Source organism: Pipistrellus kuhlii, unplaced genomic scaffold (genome assembly GCF_014108245.1).
Source record: "Pipistrellus kuhlii isolate mPipKuh1 unplaced genomic scaffold, mPipKuh1.p scaffold_m20_p_59, whole genome shotgun sequence".
NCBI classification, from domain to species: Eukaryota; Metazoa; Chordata; class Mammalia; order Chiroptera; family Vespertilionidae; genus Pipistrellus; species Pipistrellus kuhlii.
Genome location: NW_023425561.1, coordinates 1,335,567 through 1,356,677, shown reverse-complemented (window position 1 = coordinate 1,356,677; position 21,111 = coordinate 1,335,567). Strand labels below are relative to the sequence as shown.

Here is a 21,111-nt window from a genome sequence, read left to right as displayed (position 1 = left end):
ACAATATGGTGATTCTTTCGCATCCTCCCAAGGTGACTAGCGCATTGTTTAAAGCACCATCGTGAGCACATCGGTATCATTGTTCACGATCTGCTGTGTTACTTTAAAAAAATATATATATTTTATTGATTTTTTACAGAGAGGAAGAGAGAGGAATAGAGAGTTAGAAACATCGATGAGAGAGAATCATCAATCAGCTGCCTCTTGCACACCCCCTACTAGGGATGTGCCCACAACCAAGGTACATGCCCTTGACCGGAATCGAACCTGGAACCTTTCAGTTTGCAGGCTGACGCTCTATCCACTGAGCCACACTGGTTTCGGCTGCTATGTTCCTTTCTGATGCTCAGATTGTTCCATCTTCTCCAGGTTGATGCCTGACGCCTGTAGTCAAAAGATTTTCTCTCAACCATGTCTCCCCAGCAGACTTTCAGTTGGCAGCCATCCTCACGCCACCCAGCGGCAGCCACCCACCCTGCTCATGGTGGTCGGGCCCTGGGACCCCGCTCAGCTGCGTCAGGGGGAGAGGTGCTGGCCGGCACGGAGCGATCCTAAAATAGAACTTGTGTGATAAGGGCGTGTCTCTCATTCCCGGTGGAATGAGGGCAACATACTTCCTGCTCATGCAGACTCCAGAAGGGCACTGCCCTGCCACCAGCTCCAGTCACGCCCTGGTCCCCAGCTGGGTCCTGTTGAGCACCATCTCCATCACTCAGAGTCACGCAGGCCGGCGAAGTTGGCGGTGTTTCTGAGGCATTTGGGACTTCCTGGGCATTATGTACTCACTTTCCGACACCAACATGCTCTGGCATAGCGTGTGCTCACGCCCATGTCTGCACACCTCTCGGCCACACCCCGTGCTGCGCCCCCGCCCACACCTCCCCTCCAGACACCCTGTCCATCTCTCCTTTGTCCCCGAGAGCTCAGGTCCAGCTCAGCAGCCCCAGCAAAGGAGGCCTTTCCATCTGAGCAAGGAGCGCCCTCTTCCGTTTCCTGCAGGAGCTGGTCAGAGGGAGCTCGCTGGCTGGGCTGGGCTCCTTCCAGCTCAGGTTTTACCCTGTTTCCCCGAAAATAAGACAGTGTCTTATATTAATTTTTGCTCCCAAAGATGCGCTAGGTCTTATTTTCAGGGGATGTCTTATTTTTCCATGAAGAAGAATACGGTGCACATTTATTGTTAAATGAAAATAAAGGAAATTTATTACCTGTATACGGTACGGTAGTACGGTAGTTGTCCACACAAACCAGACAAACTGTGAATCCTACAGTATCAAGAATTTACTCATTTATTCAATGACAATCATGTCATCATCTTCTGGAACATCATCATAACAATCCAATTCCTGAATTTCCTGGTGAATTTCTTGTGACTCCATTTCTTTCAGAATCAGTGGACCAAATCTCTCATGTTTAGCCTAGGGGGACCTTATTTTCGGGGGGATGCCTTATATTTCACTCAGAAGGAAACCTGTAAGTAGGTCTTATTTTCGGAGGATGCCTTATTTTCGGGGAAACATGGTAGAATGTTCCCTGTGGGGACTAACTTCAGCCTGTCTCTGGTTTCTCAGTCACAGGCCAAACCGCAACCTGGAGACCTGATTGAGATCTTCCGCCTTGGCTACCAGCACTGGGCCCTCTACGTGGGGAACGGCTACGTGGTGCACCTGGCCCCCCCAAGTAAGCTGGTCCCCGCCAGGCCCAGGGCGGGGTGTGTGTGTGTGTGTGTGTGTGTGTGTGTGTGTGTTTAGCAGGTGCACCCTCTGCGCTGTCCGGCCCGGTGCCTAGCCTGGGGCTCTCCGTGCCCATTGGCTGCATGACGTTCCCGGTAGGTCTGGCAGCTGCTCCTCTTCCTCAGCAGCGAGTTCGGGGAGAGAAGTCAGCTGGCCTGTGTTCCAGGCAATTCTGGGGTTCACCTCCAGCCAACCACGGTCCCCGGGAAGCACCCCTTTCTGTGTGCTCGATGCTCTGGGGGCACATGAGTAGGACAGCGCACCGCGGGCTGCAGCGGCCTGGAAGCCGCGTGGGCCTCCCACCCGGCAAACCTGTTTGGATCCCTCTTGCCTGTGTGACTGGACCCCCTAAGTTCAGCTGCGCCCTCTGCAGAGCAGAGGAGAACATCGCCTCCCGGTCCTGCAGGGGTGGGATGGACAGCATGGGGTGGGGCATGGGCAGTGCCTAGCGGGCGCTGGGCCAACCTCCCTCCCCTCCCAGAGCATTGTGGCATTAAAGCAAAGGCCGAGAGCGTGGGAACCTCTCAGCAGCGGGGAACTGGCCAAATAAAATGCATGCCTGCGTTTTGTGACTGACGGTGTGTGCATACACATGTGAATTTTAAAGCCAAACACAGGCTTTAAGAAATTAGCTTATTGAGGAATAATTTACCATTTTATTTTTTTGCTAATCCTCATCTGAGGATATTTTTTCCATTGATTTTTCGAGAAGGGGAGGGGAGAAAGAGAGAGAGAGAGAGAGAGAGAGAGAGAGAGAGAGAGATACATTGATGTGAGATGTTTCTCTCGCCCTCTCTGTGGACAGGACAATGCTCCAACCAACTGAGCCACACTGGCCAGGGGCAAATGCCATTTTAAGAACCAAATAAGAACTGGTGAGGGTCCCAGGGCCCATCACTGCCCTCTCGCTTCAGCTTTCCCTGAAGCCTGGGTGAGGCGGGAGGCCGGCGTCCTGTCAGGGGCAAACCCGAGAATTGAGAGCTGGGAGAGGGTGCCACCTCCTGACCCAGGCCTGTCAGGCTGTGAGTGATGAGCCCTGAGGAGAGAAGGGACTTGCCTGAGGCCACACGGTGGGGGTGGGGGTGGCTCTGGGTGTGCAGGTCAGGCCTGGGCTTGCTCACAGCTTCCTTTCCTGCTGCTGACAACATGTCCCCTGTCTGCGGAGGCCCCCTCCTGCTCTGCGGGCTAGTGCCTGGTGTCTGCCCTGCTCCGCTCTGCCCCTCCTGCATCTTTCAGGCCCATCTGCGCTCACACGGGCCTTTAGCAGAACCCACGACCTTGGCGTTAGAAACGAGGCAGCCAGAGTCAGGGGCACTGTGACTGCTCCAAGGCCACCCGGCGAGGGTCGGCCTGTGTCTGAGTTTGAAGCCAGGCAGGGGGCCGGCCTTCCCACAGCTGGTCCTCAGGATGACGCCCAGGCAGTGGGCTGCCTGCTGGCCCGCCCTCAGCCCCGACCATCGCCCTCCTTCCCTCCGGGGACCACAGGTGAAATCGCGGGAGCGGGGCCGGCCAGCCTCATGTCCGCCCTGACCGACAAGGCCACAGTGAAGAAGGAGCTGCTGTCCGAGGTGGCCGGGACAGACAAGTACCGCGTCAACAACAAGCACGACGGGGAGTTCGCCCCGCTGCCGCCCAGAGAGATCGTGCAGCGGGCGGAGGCGCTGGTGGGGCAGGAGATGCTCTACAAGCTGACCAGCGCCAACTGCGAGCACTTCGTGAACAAGCTGCGCTACGGGGTCCCCCGCAGCGACCAGGTGCGTCCTCAGCCTGTGCCCCTGCCCCGTGACAGGGGCTGGGCATCCAGTGGGCCAGGCCAGAGTGGAGGTGGTGGCACGAAGGAGACAAAACAGCAGGGACAGAACCCCTGCCCGCGAGGGAGTGACAGTCGGGGTAGGGAGGAGGGTGGGGAGATGTGCCAGTCGCTGTGCAGACCAGTGAGGTCAGGGGGTGATGTCCCATAGCTCCAGGGAGGCTTGTTTAATCCCCACTTTACAGATGGGAAAACTGAGGCTCCCGGTGCTTTACTAGCTTACCCAAACCCATTCAACCACTGGGCACTGAGGCTCTAGCACCTGACAGCCATGTGCAGAGGTGGGATTTGAACCCAGGTGCCTGATCCAGGAAGGCATCACAGAAGAGGCAAAGCCCAAGCTGAATCTGATTTAATTCTTTAAAAAAAAAAATATTTTATTGATTTTTTACAGAGAGGAAGAGAGAGTGACAGAGAGCCAGAAACATCCATGAGAGAGAATCATTGATCAGCTGCCTCCTGCAGGCCCACCACTGGGGATGTGCCTGCAACCAAGGCACATGCCCTTGACCGGAATCGAACCCGGGACCCTTCAGTCCGCAGGCCGAGGCTCTATCCACTGAGCCAAAAAGGTTTCAGCTGATTTAATTCTTTGAAAAAAAAACTTTATTGATTTTAGAGAGGAAAGGAGAGGGATAGAGAGTTAGAAACATCGATGAGAGAGAGAGAGAGAGAGAGAGAGAGAGAGAGAGAGAGAGAGAGAGAGAGAGAGAAACACTGATCAGCTGCCTCCTGCACACCCTCTACTGGGGATGTGCCCGCAACCAAGGTATATGCACTTGACCAGAATTGAACTTGGGACCTTTCAATCTGCAGGCAAACGCTCTATCCACTGAGCCACATTGGTTAGGGTCTGATTTAATTCTTTTGACTAATCTGGAACTGGAAAATGAGCTGGAGAGGATCAGGGGCAATAAGGACTACAGACTGAGGGAGGAGGAAAAGTGGGAGCCAGAAGGAGGAAGAGCCTGGTTAGGCCAGATAGATGCTTTCTGAGATGGGCTGGGTGCACCTTTTGGGCTCTGGCCCACGTGGCCTCTGTCTTGCCACTTTACTGCGCAGCTTTGTAGCAGAAATGCAGTCATGGACAAATCCAAATGAAATGGGTAAGGCTATTCCTAAAGAAGATTTTTATGAAAACAGTGGTGGATGTTAGAATCACCAAAGAAGGAAGACACGAGGCCAAAAAGGGTAAAGAATTATGAATTTCCTAGAGGCCTGGTGCAAGAATTCATGCACATTGAAAGGAAATTAATTAGAAAAAATATTTTAATATCGCTATTAAGTTTTCTCTATAATACTAGTAGAAGTGTCATCCAAATTCATGATTGACAATGACAGATAGAAACACATGTGTACAATTGGTGCCAATGAGAGTTTTATATATAGATAAAGTTGCTTAACTAGACCTGCTTTCTGATTTATCTAAACTTTTTCCAGCCCAGTGAAACACCCCAACTTCTCTTTCTGGTAATTGTCAGCAATACAGCAGTAAATATCAACATGAAGCAGATTATTATTGTAGATCATGCAGGAGAACAAAGGGTAAAGTATGTAACTATAGCAGTGTTTGACTATATTCTGTGCAGTGAGAAAACCTGAAGTTATTTTCAAGGTCCACCATTTCTTACTTCTTTTCAGTCAAGTCAAGTTTCTAAACTTTCTAAATCTCCATTTTTCGGCTAATGAAAAGAAAATAGGATTCTACTCTACCAAGTCTCCTACCTACCTACTCCAGGACTTGTGTGAGGATCAAATGAGATGAGGCATGGAAAAATGCTTCACAAACATTTGGTTAAAGTGTAAAATGTTTGCACCTGGCTATAAAGCAAGCCATGTTCCTGGGCTGAAGAAACTCCAAGGAGGCTAGTTGCTAGGGAGAGGAAGCTGGGTGTTGCTATGTTATATCATTACCCGGTGCCCATAGCGACCGTTTCCAGGCTGGGCTGGGCTATGGGCTTCATTTTGTGCCATGGGGTTTGAGCATCCGTTCTGAGGGTCTTGACCCGCTTCCGCCAGCACAGCCTGCGGGCAGCGGGGGCTCTCAGGGCTTTCCCGAGTGCACGACCCTCAGGGACCATCCTGGTGTCTCCCCCGCCTCATCCCTGTTTTCCGAGTATCCGCTTCCTTGTCCAGACCCTCCCCGGTCAGCGCAGAGCCAGGTGATCTCACTCCATAAGCCGCTGCCCAGTCACCACACGGGAGCCACAGCTCCTCCACCAGCGCCCACGCCCTGCCCGGGCCGGGCTCAGCCCCCCAGAACCACCCTGGGCCGGGCTCAGCCCCCCAGAACCACCCCGGGCTGGGCTCACCTCTGGGCCCCCAGAACCACCCTGGGCCATGCTCAGGCCCAGGGCCCCCAGAACCACCCCGGACCACGCTCAGGCCCAGGGCCCCCAGAACCATCCCAGCCCAGCCCTGGTCGTGAGAGCTCACAGGCGGTCCCCCAACGCTGAACTTGCTTCCGGCTCCCAGGGGCCAGCCCTAACCTAGAGCGTCCGGCACGGCCTGTGTCCTTCCCTGGCCACCCCTGCGGCTTCCTGAGCCTCTCAGTACCCACAGGGCCGCTGTCCCCTCACACCCACGGCTCCTCCCCCTCGCTCTTTCCCGCCTCCCCTCCGCTCTCCTGGGCGCCTGCTGCCCTGCAAACACCCGCTCCTCTGTGGTGCCCTGGAGGGGCCCGGTCTCTCCTGAGTGAGGTGGGTGTGTCCGAGGCCAGGCCCTGACGGGGAGGATGACACCTGTCTCTTGTGCTGCAGGTCACTCAGGCGGTCGTGGCAGGCGGCGTGTCAATCGGCATAGGCTTTGTGCTCCTGGGCCTGGGCATCGGGGCCCTCGTCAGGTCTCTGCGGGACAAAGAGGAGCAGGAAGAGCAGTGAGGTCGAGGAATCATCTTCGCAGCAACCAGTTAGGATGGAGAGGACTTGCTGAGCCAGTGGGGTGGGGTTTGTGAAAGGGTTTAAGGGAATACCAGGGGCAGAGCGAGACTTGTGCGCTGAGCAGAGATCCTGCAGGAAGCCTGCGGCCTGGAGCACCGCACATTCAGGTCACCGGGAGGCCCCGGATGGGAGGAGCCAAGGGCGAACCAGACCCCATGTCAGCAGAGCGGCTGGCAGCCCCCAGGAGGAATGGACCCTCCCCTGCTCTCTCCGCGGATGCCGTGCTCGGTCTCAGCGGCCCCGCACCAGGTGTTGGAATAAATCTCCTTTGATACCTTGTGGCCTCCTGTCACGTGGCGGGACGCTGGCCCCTCGGAACCTTTCAGTTTGGTTTATTGATTTCACTCTGTTTTATACTCATTTAGGCTAATTAAAAAACAAACAAACATGTTTTTATTGATTTTTTTTTTTCTAAGAAAGAGAGGAAGGGGCAGAGAATAGAGAGAAATATTGATGGGAGAGAGACATCAGTGGCTGCCTCCTGCATGTTTCCTACTGGGGATGGAGCCTCTTGGTTCATGCATCAATATTCAACCACTGACCCACACCAGCCAGGCCACTGAGGCTGGTTTCCATGGAGCTATAAAAGCACAGGAAGATTTTATTTGGAGAAACATGGCCTAGCGTGAATGCTTTTAGAGACACAGTTGTCTCTGTCATGGACTCAGTGCTTGTGTCCCCGTAAGCCCCCATTCACGTTGAAGCCCTAACCCCCAATGTGATGGCATTTGGAGCGGGGCCTCTGGGAGGGCATGAGGTTCAGAGGTCATGAGGTGGTGGGGAGGGTGCGGGGTGGGCATGACGGGCCCGTGCCCTTATAATCAGACCAGAGCTCTCTCTCCCATGTGCGGACATGGCGAGAAGGTCGCCATTTCAAGGCAGGAAGAGGGTTCCTCCAGGACCTGCCCCTGCCAGCACCTTCACCATGAACTCCTCACCTTGCAGGTTGTGAGAAATAAGTGTCTGTGCTGAAGCCCCAGCCGGTGGCATGTTGCCATGGCAGCTGGAGCTCATGGACCAGGCTCTTCCCCAGCTGCCCGAGGGCATCCTGGCATTCTCTGCTTTCCTCGGGGCTCCTCCTGGAGGGCACACCTGTGAGGGCAGAGCAGGACCCATGGCCGCCAGGGCCGGGCTCAGCGGCAGGAACCTTGCTGAGGATGCTGGGCCAGAAATGGGACTCCCCCCAGCGGCCGAGGCGCCCTTCCTGCTGCTGCTCTCCACGCCTCTGGGCTCCGGAATAATTAGAATCCTGATCTCCCCACCGAGCCAGTCCCTGACACCTCCCTCCACGGCTTTCCCTTCTGCATCAGCTCAGCAGCATCTCCCCTCAAGGCTGCAGCTCCTGGTTCCCTGTTCAAGTCCCCGAGAGAGAATCTGATTGGCTCAGCCCACCGCATCCCAGCTCAGCCACCTGATTGGCTGCTGTGGGGTCAGGTGAGCACACTGAGCCAATCAGTTCTGAGGGATGAGGCTGGTCCCATGGTTTGAACCTGACCCTGGAGGCAGAGGCAGTTTCCCTTGGTGGGGACTGTGGGTGAGCTCAACTGCAGGGACTGGCACCCCTGGTCCAGGCCACCCAGGGGAGGGGGCGGAGCTGGCACCACCCTTGGGTCCCTCCAGAGCCGCTGGGAGCCTGGGTCTGGTCCCAGGGGAGATTCCTTGCCTAGAATTAGAGCCCGGAGCTCACATCTCCCACAAGACCCGGGTCCCCAGATCCCCTCTCCCACCGCTCTTGGGGGAGCTCTGGACAAGAGGCCAGAAGCCGCCTCCCGTCTCTCACCCGCTGGTTATAGGGCTCACAGCCAGCTCAGACCCAGAGGTAGGCTGGGAGCAAGGCCAGCAGGGCTCCTTCTGGAACCCCCGCCTGGAGGCTGACCTTTCCCCCTGGGCATCTGAGCAGGGCGCTCTGTGGCAGGAAGTGCAGGTCATTCTCTTCGTTCTTCCACCTTCTGATGCCCCGAGCTTTGTTCCAGCCTGGTGTCTGGGCACCGAGGGGATCAGACCCCTCCAGCCCACCTTCTCGTGCAGGGAAGGTACGGCCAGGAGAGGGGACGCCCTCAGGTCTCCAGTGAGGCTGTCAGGGCTGTGGCAGAGGCCAGGCCAGGAAGTAGAGGGCAGGGGTCCTCGCCCCCTTTGAGACCACACCCAGGGCGCACTAGGTACTAGCAGAGGGATGCTCTGAGGAGGGTAAGTTTCATAAAAGACTTCATTTTATTCTTAGAGAAATTGTAGGTTTGGAGAGAAATTGAGAGGAATGTACCGAGATTTCCCATGGGCCTCTGCCCCACAATCTCGCAGAGCCTCCCCCATTACCGACCTCCCTGTCCCCAGCGGGTGTTTTTGGTGTCACTGACGAACCTCCATCGGCACATCACAACAACCCACAGGCCTTAGTGCAGCCCGCGGTTCTGGGTGTGGCGCCGTCTATGAATCTGGACACATGATAACGACATGCCTCCCTCAGCACAGAGTCACACAGCGTTTCACTGCCCTCATCGTGGAGGCCACTCATCTCAATATTCCACCCGGGCAGCTTGAGCCGTGGCGAGTGGGGCACAGGGAGATGGTTAAATCCCAGGTGGGAGTCACAGATGGGTGAGGACTTGACCTTTGAGCTAAAGAAGAAAAACAGGCCTGGTGGGACAGCCGTTGAGTACCGACCAGGAGGTCACAGTTGGGTTCCCGATCGGCACACATGCCCGGGTTGCGGCTCAATTCCTGGTGTGGGACGTGCAGGAGGCAGCTGATCAATGCTCCTCTGTCATCACTGATGTTTCCATCTCTCCTCCCTTCCTCTCTGAAGAACAAAGTGTTAAAGAAAAACAAAACTTCTAAAAGGAGGTCTGACTGGAGGAGGCAGGAGGGACGGGAGAGATGCTGGAAGGTGCTGTGTTGAAGCCTCATCAGGGGATTCAGGGCCAGAGGTGGGCCTGCAGGGGAGGGAACTGTGTGTTTGGTTTCGCACCATGAGAGGAAATGAGTGGTGTCTGCTGATCGCAGTGGTCAGACCACAGACATTGAGCACCTATTCCAGGCCGGCCAGGGGCTGGGATCCCCCACCCACCGCCTTCTCTGGTCCCCTGGCTGTCCTCTGAGAGTGGATCCGGTCCCCAGCTGGAGAGGAAGGTCACACGGAGGGAAAACGCTGGCTTCCCCCACAGGCGCCCCGGGGCTTCCGTTCTGGTTCAGGCGCCACAGAGGCGGGGGGATTGCTCCCGGGAGGGTCCAGAGGCTCAGGTGTGAGTTCTTGAGTCTTGGCACAGTCAGGCCATCCTTCAGCCAGGGAGGGGGAGGGCCAGTGAGAGACAGGACGACAGGTTGTTTGAGAGCTCGGGTCAGGGTGACAGGACGATGTGAGGTCGTCTCTACAGCGGGTTCTCACGCGGGGTTTTGTGCCCCTTCAGGCTGTCACTGGCGCTGGAATCGCTTGCTCATGAAAGTATAGCCAGCGAAAGCCAAGGCTCCGCCCATAAGAGTTGCTCCACCCACAACTGCTTTGGTCTGGAAGTTTTCTGCCTGAAAAAGAGCAGCCCAAGCTCACCATCCACAGCAAGTCCGGACAGGTCCTCCCTCCCGACAAAGGGGCTGGAGGCCACACTCGGCTCCCGCCCTCTCCAGGGGCCTGGCCCCTCAGAGATGCTGGCCTTGTCCCCACATCCCTTCCCTGGGGAGCCGGAAGTGTGACCGCTTGTTAGTACTGGGCTGGTCAGGCTGTGTCCTGACAACCGGCAGATGGACAGATGGAATCCTTGTGTGTGAGCCTCCTGGGTGGGGCCACTCGGTCCTGACGGGGAATAGGGGAGGGGGCTTCCTGCCTGGGCTCCTGGGCCAGAGCTCTGGGGGTGAAAGTGGGAATGGCTGTGGTCGGGGCTCTACCTGGGCTCCAGCTCTGCAGAGGGAGGTGGTGGCAGAGCTGAGGGGGACGATGGGAAACCATGGCCTCAGGGATCACTGTGCTCTGTATACTGTTCCCAAGTGCAGCCTAGAACCTTCTATCTCCACCCCCACCTCAGCCCTGAACTCCAGACTCACAGGTCCAACTGCGACTAAACAGGTCCACCTGGCTGTCTAACTGTTCATCTCAATACCGTCCATGAGCATCAAATCTTTAATTTCCCTCCAAACCTGCTCCTTCTGCCCTCATTCTCCTCCATCCAGGCTGCCCATCACCCAATCACAGGGGCTGTGAGCCCTGGAGGTGCTGTGGTTCAGCAGAAAGAGCATTGAATCCTGCTTGTGCCTCTTAACTCACTGTGTGTTGGTAAGAGGGAAAGAGGGAGGGGAAGGCTGAGCCCAGATCTTACATAACATGTTCTTGAGCTCTCACATAGGCCAGAGACCTGAGCATCTCTTGCTGAGGGCTCTCTGGGGCCTTAGGACACCTGTCATGGTGCAGGGCTGGCCCAGACTTTCCCTGACAGCACACAGGGCATCAGGAGCTGCCTTTAGGGCGGGTCTTAGAGACAAAGGATCCTAAAGGGAAAGAGGTGGCCAGAGCCCCAGAGGGCCTCCAACATCCCCTCCTTCTGCACATGGGGAAACTGAGGCCAGAGAGGAAGTGCCCTGTCCAAAGACCCTGAGTGGATTAAAAGCAGATGTGAGATTTGATCTCAAACATCCTGACTCCCAGCCAACAAGACCCTGAGAGCTCCCTTTAGATTTATTCAGGGTCATTCTTGTCGCCCCCACTCCAAGCAGACCTCACAGGGAGAGGGAGCCCCCAGAGAGGGCCTTACCTGCTTGCTGCGGGGATTGCCGTATCTCAGGTCCGTGACAAAGTGCTCACAGTTCTTTTTCAGAACATCGTATTCCAACGCCTTACCAACCATCTCCTCCGCAGACCTGATGATCTTGTTCACGGGCAGCGGTGAGTACTGCTGGTCCAAGTGGTTGTTGACCCGATAGCGGCAGCCCCCGACCACATCCTTCAGGCGCTGCTTTTTCACTATCCCTTTGCTGCCCAGGACGGAGAGGACGCTGGAGGAGCCAGCCCCAGAGAACCCATCTGGAATCAGACACACGAGTATCAGCACCTGCAGGGAGGCCAGGGAGGGAGAGAGGACCCAAGGCAGGGAGGAGGGGCCAGGGGATCACACTATTGACCTCTGGTGTCTGTCCCTTCACCAATGGGATTGGAGGATTCCATCATTTTGCTCTTTCCCTTAAGGAGCTGTGAGTACTTTTCATGTCAATCAATGTTGTGATGGTCAGTGGCTGCCACTGTGTTCCATTATATGAATGGACATCATCTAGTTGACCACGTCCCTACTATTGGCTGGTCCAGAGCTTATCCATTGTAAACAATGGTAGTAAATTGTACTTGTTCATCTTTGCACGTGTGTGTTTCAGAGAGAGCTCACAGCTGTTTTAGTCTGACTGGGTTTCAGACTCTGCTGTGCAAATTTCTCACATTCCCTCATTATTCTCCTTCTGAACTTCATGTTAAAACTCTCATCTCTGTTTTAGAATTGATAGTGGACCTGAGGCATCATCGGCCTTCTCTGGCCCAGCTCTGGCCACATGGAGAGGCCACACAGCGCTTCCAGCTGGTGGCGTCCAGTCCATTGAGCCTGGAGCCGGGTTTGGCTCTAAGAGGAGGGAACTGAGGAGCACACTAACCAGCAGGCTCCTCTGTGTGTGAGGCTCCAGGCTGGTGCTGCACTTAGCACCGCCCTTGAGGAAGCACGACCTGCTCACTCCCACACAGGCAGGACCCATCCTCACACTCACCTCCCTGTTCCAAGCCTCCTCAGTGTCGTCTGGATTAGGGGGTTTAGCTTACTATTTGCCATCAATGCTGACAGTTTTCAACGCTGTCAGTGTAGGTGACAGTGCATAGGAACCTGGTCAGTTACAAGGAGATTCTTGTGATCATGAGACGGTTTCTGCCCAGCGAGAACGCAAACCCTTGCTATTGGGCGTGTGGGTGCCATTGCTCTGCAGGGCACCAGCCCCTGTGCCTCCCAGTCCGAGGTCTCATCCCAGCACCTTCCTGTCATGGACGGTACACATGTGTGTGCCCTGCCATTTCCTGTCATCCTGCTTCTGCTCTCCCTGTGCTACATCAGGGTCCAGGTGCTTGAGTGTGTGTGTGTGTGTGTGTGTGTGTGTGTGTGTGTGCGTGTGCGTGTGTGTGTGACTCTCTGTGACGTGTGACCTGGGAGAGCTGCTGCATGGGGGGTGTTCAGGAAACCCTCTCAGGACGCCCTGTTCTGTGACGGCCTCTGAGCACAGGACACAGCCTGAGAGGCAGTCCCTCCATGAGACCGGGACACCCAGACACGCTGCTGCTTTAGAGAGATCTGTCTGCTCGCCCAGCTACCAGCCTGAGCTGGACAGTGTACAATGCGGGTGCAGTCTGGCTTCTCTGGGCCAACAGACCTCTGTGCCTGCTGAGTCAGGACACAAGGGACCACTGAGATGCCTCCAAGGAACACAGGTGTACAGTGAGCACACACACTGCCCAGGGAGAACAGACACTGGTTCACAGGGTGGAATTTGGCTTTGAATTGTTCTCATTAGGCCCGTGGTCAGCAAACTGCAGCTTGAGAGCCACATGTGGCTCTTTGCTCCCTTGAGTGTGGCTCTTCCACAGAATAGCATGAGTCTATTTTGAAGAGATTTTAGAAGTTTAAAAAATTTGGCTCTCAAAAGAAATTTCAATATTTGTGCTGCTCATATTTTGCTGTTTGCAAATGAGTTTGCCGACCACTGTCTTAGGCTAAGAAATCTTTGATAAATCCTACTTTGAACGCCCTTACCTGGGGCAGCCAGGTGGATCACATAACCATCGCCCACATAGAGGGCCCAGTGCTGGTAGCCAGTTCGGAAAATCTCAATCAGGTCCCCAGGCTTGGGCTCTTCACGGAGCTGCAGGAGAACAGCCAGGAGGTGAGACAGAGTTCAGGGAGCGGCAGAGGGCGCTGGGAGCGGCCGCCGGGCAGGGAGTCCTCGCGGATGCTCATGGCCTGGTGAGCCTGTGGAGGGGACTCTGGCCCCGTGAGGCCCTCAGCCCCTGGCGCTTTCAGAGGGTGCCCTTGGGGAACTGGCTGCCCCGAGGGAGGCAAGCCTGGAAACAGGACCCTGTGCTTTGGGAGAGTGAGGAATTGTCCAAAGAGAGAGCGTGTAACGCACGGGTGCCTGTGTGTTTTGTGCACATGTATGTTGTATGTGGTGCATGTACATGCACACAGATGAGGATGTTGCCGAGCATATGTGGGAGTGCTGTGCATGTGTCCAGAGGGTGATGGCATGATTGCTGTGTGCAAAGCCCCTTCCCGGAGGCTGGGACCCAGGCCCATCCCAGCCACGTGGGCAGGTGAGCCTGAGCTTCTGCAGGTGTGCACACGCCTCTGGCCCTGGCTGTGCATGGCCCCAAAGGCTCCTCCTCACCCCCTGCCCCTCCAGCCCCGGGCACCCGCCCTGGGAGATGCCCACCTGGGGGACAGGACTGACAGCCCAGGAAGGGGACTGAGCTCTGCGGAGGCCCTAGTGTGGCTGCCCAGCTTCCGGAGCTGGGTGGGGGAGGGGACAGAAAGGGCTCACACACTCAGAAAGCAGGCTCTGCTGGCACTTTCCCCACCATAACTCCCCCTCCCACAGCCCAGGGGAGGAAGCAGCACCCCTTGCTCAGCTGGGGAAACTGAGGATCAGAGAGGGAGAGGGACTTGCCTGGGGACACTCAGCTGGCAGTGGCTGCGCTGGGTCTTTTCTGTCCTGTCTCCTCCTGTCCCTTTCCTCCCTCCCTCCCTGCCTTGCTCACCTCCTCCCTCTCCTCAGTGCCCCGCCCAGGGCACCACAGCTTCTAATGAGAGAATTTTCCAGCTTTTCTTTGTCTCTGTGTAGGACCTCAGCGAATGGGAAACCTCCTGCAGCCCTCACTCCAGGCGGCCCCCCTGAGGCCAGGGCTCAGCCTCCCTTTGCCCCATTGCATGCCGGTACCCAGCAGCCCACGCTGACCCCGGTCACTTCTCCGGATTCCCCTCCTCATCCATCTCCAGCCCAGGGCTCAGTTCAGGGCCCCAGGGCCCTATGTTGTGACCACACAGTTTCCTGACAAGGTTCCCTGCCTCCTGTCCCTTCACCTCCACATCCAGTCCCACAGGATCCCTGGTGTCCTTCCCTAATGCCCCATCTGTCCATGACCCTCCTCTGGCTTCAGGGAATTCCCCTGCCCCTGGATAGCCACAGCCCCTTCTGACCATTCCCTTCCTTCTGGCCCCCTGTTTTCAGCCCCCCACAAGCTGGCTGAAGGCCATGCCTTTTTCTCCCCACAGCTCCCTCTGGCCTCTGCTCCTCTGCACCACCTTCTCTCTACCCCAGCCCCTGCCCCACGTGCACTCCTCCTATCCTGCCCCCAGACAGACAGCTCCTCTGAGGAGCTGCCCTGAAGGCCCAGCCTGGCTCAGCTGCCACAAGCCAGGGTCCCCAACTCCTGGGGACGCCACCTCTCCCCACGTGATCCTGCTCTGCTGGGGTCCCTGTGCCTGTCCCACCCCCTCTGGGCTTTGAGCTCCATCAGGGGGTCCTGTGTGCTCGGCCCTCCCTCCCTCACCTCCTGGTCCTGAGAGGGGCCTGGTTTGGAACAGGAGGGAAGGACCTGCGGGAGCAGCAGGGCTGGAGGGCCCGGGGCCAGGGCTCAGGCCAGGCAGGCCCAGAGCTGCTGTCCATCTGGGGGAACAAGGACATTTCTCACTCTGAAGCGAAATGGTGACTTAAGGGGAGGCTGGGCCCTGTCCTGGGAGCAGGGCAGTGAGCTGGGCCTGGTCTGGGGGAGGCAGCGGTTCCCAGGAGCAGTGAAGCAGGGGGACTGAGCTCTGGAATGTGCAGGCGCCTTCCTGGAATCGCCCAGATTCCCAGAAGAGCCGGGCCCAGCTGGCTGCTTTTCCCTGCTCACACACCTCGCCCTGGACCGGCCCCTCCCACACCCCGTGTGAGTCTGGACACCAGGGCAGTGGGGGTGGGAGAGCTGACCCCGGCTGACACTGAGAATCAAATGCCCGGCTTCCAGCAGACACAGGCCTGGGAGGAAGGAGGAGCGAGAGCAGAGGGCTGAGGGGGCATGAACTCCAGCAGCAGCTGAGGCCCACAGTTAAATGTCCCACAAGGCACATCCCCACAGCTAACATTGATCTGGATCAAGACGTCCTTGGTGCCCTAACCTGTTTGGCTCAGCGGATAGTGTGTCAGCCTGCAGACTAAAGGGTCCCAGGTTCAATTCCAGTCAAGGGCATGTACCTTGGTTGTGGGGACTTCCCCAGTGGGAGGTGTGCAGAAGACAGCTGATCGATGTTTCTCTCATCGATATTTGTAGCTCTCTATCCCTCTCTCTTCCTCTCTGTAAAATAAAAAAATAAAAAAAATCTGTATTAAAAAAAACAAAAAAACATCATTGGTGCTAAGGTGTAGAGTCTCTGCCCCAAAGCCATCACTAAAAATACAGAAACCCTAGCTGGTTTTGCTCAATGGATAGAGCACCAGCCTGTGCACTGAAGGGTCCCAGGTTCAAATCCGGCCAGGGGTACATGCCTGGTTTGTGGGCCCGATCTCCGGCCGGTGAGACAGCTTGCAGGAGGTTGCCAATCAATGATTCTCGCTCATCATTGGTGTATCTATCTTTTTCTCCCTCTGCCTTTCTAATATCAATAAAATATATATTTAAAAACACAAACACACACACACGCACAGAGAAGAAGAGGCAAAGCTAGTGAGTCTATGACTGGGGTGAAATGGAAACAAAAAAATATTCAAGATGAAAAGCAGAACCAGAAAAAGAAGGGAAGTGAGGAATCATGGGACAAGTAGAAAATAACCCTGTGAGAACCGAACCTGAGGCCCTAAAAAAGGTGTTCAGTTGAGGTGAGTAAGTGAATACACACAAACAAATATGCACCGGATAAAATCCATGGGATGCAGGGACAGCAGCCGTGAAAGCGAAATGTGAGTGCTCACCCTGGACAAGAGGAGGTCTCTAAGGACTATTCCAGCTCCCTCCTCAGAAACAGGAAAGGGAAGGATGGAACAATGGCAAGCGCAGAAAGGAAATAACAGGGCGCAGACACCAGCGAAACTGAAACCAGAAAGAGTGGAGAAAACCCAACACACAAAAGCTGGGTCTTTGAAAACATCGATTATGTCCACAAACTTTTTGAAAAATTGCAAAGCGAAAGAGAGAAGACACAATTACCAGGCTCAGCTGCCACCCTCAGGGTCCCCAGCCACTGGGATGCGACCTCTCCCCATGTGATCTTGCTCTGCTGTGGTCCCTGTGCCTGCCCAACCCCCTCTGGGCTTTGAGCTCCATCAGGGGGTGCTGTGTGCTCGGCCCTCCCTCCCTCACCTCCTGGTCCTGAGAGGGGCCTGGTTTGGAAAAGGAGGGAAGGACCTGCGGGAGCAGCAGGGCTGGAGGGCCCGGGGCCAGGGCTCAGGCCAGGCAGGCCCAGAGCTGCTGTCCATCTGGGGGAACAAGGACATTTCTCACTCTGAAGTGAAATGGTGACTTAAGGGGAGGCTGGGCCCTGTCCTGGGAGCAGGGCGGTGAGCTGGGCCTGGTCTGGGGGAGGCAGCGGTTCCCAGGAGCAGTGGAGCAGGTGGACTGAGCTCTGGAATGTGCAGGGGCCTTCCCAGAATCGCCCCACTTTCTATAAGAGCCGGGCCCAGCTGGCTGCTTTTCTGCTGCACGCACACCTTGTGCTGGGCCGGCCTCTCTGGTTTCCCCTTTGAGTCTGGACACCAGGGCAGTTGGGGGCGGGGGAGCAGTCTTCCTCTGACACTGAGAATGGAACGCAAGGCATCCAGCAGACACAGGCCTGGGAGGAAGGGGGAGCGAGAGCAGAGGGCTGAGGAGGCCTGGACCCCAGCAGCAGCTGAGGCCCATGGCTAAATGTCCCACAAGGCACAGCCCCCACAGCTAAGATTGATCTGCATCAAGACGTCCTTGGTGCCCAGGCAGAGAGTCTCCGTCCTAAGCCATCATTACAAACACAGAGGAGGAGGCAAAGTTAGTGAGTCCATAACGGGTGAAACAACAAATACTAGATTAAGATAAAAAGCAGAAATAAGGGTCCGGGCAGGGGTCCATGTGGGCGCGGGGCAGCACAGGGTCGCCCTGGCAGAGGTGCAGCAGCTTGGGGTGCGGGAGGCGGTGGACACCATGGGGAAGAGTCTGGAGAGAGACTGTCCGGAAGATGCAGGGCCTCGTGTTCCGGTGCAGCGCCGGCGGTTGTGAGGACAGCCTGGCGTCCACGCAGCAGGTGCCCCCGTGCAGGGAGCGCTGCCACCGCTGGCCCAGGCCCAGGCCCCGGCTCCCAGCCCGGCCGGTGCACCAAGCATTGCAACGACAAAGCCAAAGGCTCCATGCATGCGGGGAGGAAAGAGAGTCAGGAGAAGCGGCAGCTGGCGAGTTGTGTGACCAAGTGTGTGGATGACCATATGAACCTCATTCTCATCATGGCCAAGAAGATGAAGGAGTCTCTCACATCCATTCAGAAATACAAGTCTTTGCCATTGGCCATGGAGGCTGAGGGCAGGAATCTATTTAAAATGAAGAATGGGCCAAAACCGATTTGGCTTAGTGGATAGAGCATCGGCCTGCGGACTCAAGGGTCCCAGGTTCGATTCCTGTCAAGGGCGTGTACCTTGGTTGCGAGCACATCCCCTGGGGGGAGGTGTGTAGGTGGCAGCTGACCAATGTTTCAGACTCTCTATCGCTCTCCCTTCCTCTCTGTAAAAAATCAATAATATATATATATATATACTTAAAATATATTTTATTGATTTTACACAGAGAGGAATTGAGAGGGATAGAGAGTTAGAAATGTCGATGAGAGAGAAACATCGACCAGTTGCCTCTTGCACACCCCCCTACTGCGGATGTGCCCGCAACCAAGGAACATGCCCTTGACCGGAATTGAAACCGGGACCTTTTAGTCCACAGTCCGACACTCTATCCACTGAACCAAACCGGTTTCGGGGAAATATATATATTAAAAAAAAAAAAAAAAAAAAAAAAGAATTATGAAGTATTGGATTTGGGAAAAAACGGGTTTTCAGGAGGAACACCTGAGTCCAGTATTGCTTACTTCACCCCTCCAATAGCAGCACCCTCAGGAGACAATCTTTTGGCAACAGGAAGGTCCAGGGAGGGAAAAGGGGGGCAGTCCCCCATCACCAAACACGGCTTCTGCCGGGCCCGTTGCAGCACACGGTGCTCCCAGCCCAGCTCTGGAACCTCCTGTTTTAACAGGGAGCTTGTCTTTCTACCGACTTCTTACTTGAAAGGACAAATAGCTTGTCTGCTTGCTGTTTCAAGACTGAGGTAAGGGGGGAAAGCCTGGGCCCTGGTGCCTGGGGAGCTGCGGGCTGAGCCTCCTGCTCCGGGGACAGCGGGCGGCCAGGCTGGGGCAGCCGCGCTCAGGGGAGTTCCCTTCTCCCACCCACATGCACCCCATGCCAATGAGCCCCGGGGTCCCCGGGGTCCCGGCACCCGCCTGCTGAGGCCTTCCCGTGGGGTCCCGCCCCGAAGGCTGCCCGGGGCTCCCGTCCTTCATGGGGTGGGTATCAGGTGAGGGCCCACGAAGGCCTGGGGCTCACAGCGGGGCCGCTCATGGTCCCGTCCTGCAGTGGGAGCACGTGGCCAGGGCAGGGCAGGTGTAAGGCTTCCCTCTGATTCTGACCACTGCTTCCCGGCAACTTCCACGCCCAGACATTCCAGGCCCTGAGGGCGGAAACCATGGCTGTCCATGTAGACAAATGCTGACAGTCAGTGTTCAGTCCTTCTGAACAAAAGAAAGGAAAGTGAAAGAGAAAGTGTCCACTTGGGTATAAAACCTGCTGCACTAGGAGCAGAAAGCCAGACCCACGCTGGCTGACAATGGCTTCGGTAAGTCCTCAGAACTTTCTAGAACCAGCTCTACAGGGGAGGGCAGCTCCCTGTTATAATGCAGGCCCGGGGCTGGGTTCCTGCTGGTAAGCCCAGCGCTGTCTCTGAGGCTGCCATGGAGACCTGAGTGCTGTTTCAGTCTCTCTGGCTGCGGGACCGGGAGGTCATCGGGCAGAGGGAGCCCCGCTCTGGGTCTGGCACTGTATGGGGTTGGGGGCCAGTGGGAGGATGTGTGGTGTCTGGTCTGTGCCCCTGAGCTGGGGAAGGAGCTGGAGTGTGGGCTGATGGGGACCCGGGGCTTGGGGAGCAGTGGATCCCGGGCTGTGGGGCTCAGCTGCTGCTGGGGTTCGGTGCCTCCTCAGCCCCTGTTCTCACACCCCTACCCCTTCCTCCCAGGCCTGTGTCTGCCTGATGGGGTGCATTTGGTTCTCAGCGTCCAACGCGGACAGCTGCCCGCAATAGCCCTGGAGTTCAGACTCACACCTATTCCTGCTGGGAACTCCAGCACTGTCTTTGAGGCTGCCACGGAGACCTGTATGTTAAGTCTCTTTTGCTGCAGGACTGGAAGGTCATCTGGGAGGGGCCAGCCCAGCACGTGTGTGTGTGCAGCAGCCAGCTGGGCCCGGCTCTTACAGGAAGTGGGGCCATTCCGGGAAGGCCCCTGCACATTCCAGAGCTCAGTCCACCTGCTTCACTGCTCCTGGGAACCGCTGCCTCCCCCAGACCAGGCCCAGCTCACTGCCCTGCTCCCGGGACAGGGCCCAGGCCTCCCCTTAAGTCACCATTTCGCTTCAGAGTGAGAAATGCCCTTGTTCCCCCAGATGGACAGCAGCTCTGGGCCTGCCTGGCCTGAGCCCTGGCCCCGGGCCCTCCAGCCCTGCTGCTCCCGCAGGTCCTTCCCTCCTGTTCCAAACCAGGCCCCTCTCAGGACCAGGAGGTGAGGGAGGGAGGGCCGAGCACACAGGACCCCCTGATGGAGCTCAAAGCCCAGAGGGGGTGGGACAGGCACAGGGACCTCAGCAGAGCAGGATCACGTGGGGAGAGGTGGAGTCCCAGGGGCTGGGGGCCCTGAGGGTGGCAGTTGAGCTAGGATTGGCCTTCAGGGCAGCTCCTCAGAGGAGGTGTTTATCTGGGGCAGGAGAGGAAGAGTGGGCTGGGGCTGAGAGAAGGGGGTTCAGAGGATCAGAGGCCAGAGGGAGCTGTGGGAGTGAAAGGCAAGGCCTTCAGCCAGCCTGGGGGGCCGAGGTCAGGGGGGCCAGGAGGGTGGGGAAGGGTCAGGAGGAGCTGTGGCTGCCCAGGGGCAGGCCTGTGCCCTGAGGCCAGAGGAGGGTCATGGACAGATGGGGCATTTGGGAAGGACACCGGGCGTTTGGGGAACTGGCTGTGGAGGTGAAGGCACAGGGAACCTTGTCAGGAAACTGTGGGGTCACAACATAGGGCCCTGGGGCCCTGGACCGAATCCTGGGCGGGAGATGGAGGAGGAGGGGAATCCGGAGAATGACCGGGGTCAGCGTGGGCTGCTGGGTACCGGCATGCAATGGGGCAAAGGGAGGCTGAGCCCTGGCCTCAGGTGGAGCCGCCTGGGGAGAGGGCTGAGGGAGGTTGCTCATTCGCTGGGGTCAGACACAGAGACAAAGAAAAGCTGGAAAATTCTCTCATCATGAAGCTGTGGTGCCCTGGGCGGGGCACTGAGGAGAGGGAGGAGGTGAGCAAGGCAGAGAGGGAGAGAGGAAAGGGACAGGAGGAGACGGA

At 56.8% G+C, this 21,111-nt stretch overlaps 2 protein-coding genes across 8 annotated transcripts in view; one reads left to right on the top strand and one right to left on the bottom strand.

Annotated features, from left to right (window-relative positions):
* Positions 1–21,111, top strand: part of LOC118707299 — a 47,999-nt gene that overhangs the window by 1,230 nt on the left and 25,658 nt on the right. For 6 of the 7 annotated variants that reach the window (XM_045574042.1, XM_045574040.1, XM_045574038.1 and 3 more), the window contains exon 2: positions 1,569–1,677. In XM_045574042.1, coding sequence (XP_045429998.1) covers positions 1,569–1,677 — 109 coding nt within the window. Of the gene's footprint in view, positions 1–1,568; positions 1,678–19,317; positions 19,360–21,111 lie in introns of those variants that run through there. The other variant, XM_045574043.1, reaches the window with a different exon arrangement.
* Positions 9,227–13,364, bottom strand: PLAAT4 (phospholipase A and acyltransferase 4; the record flags this gene model as incomplete). Its single annotated transcript, XM_036417416.2, has 3 exons — positions 9,227–9,995; positions 11,216–11,484; positions 13,241–13,364. Coding segments are annotated over 3 exons (501 nt in total), but the record flags the coding sequence as incomplete, so codon positions are not given.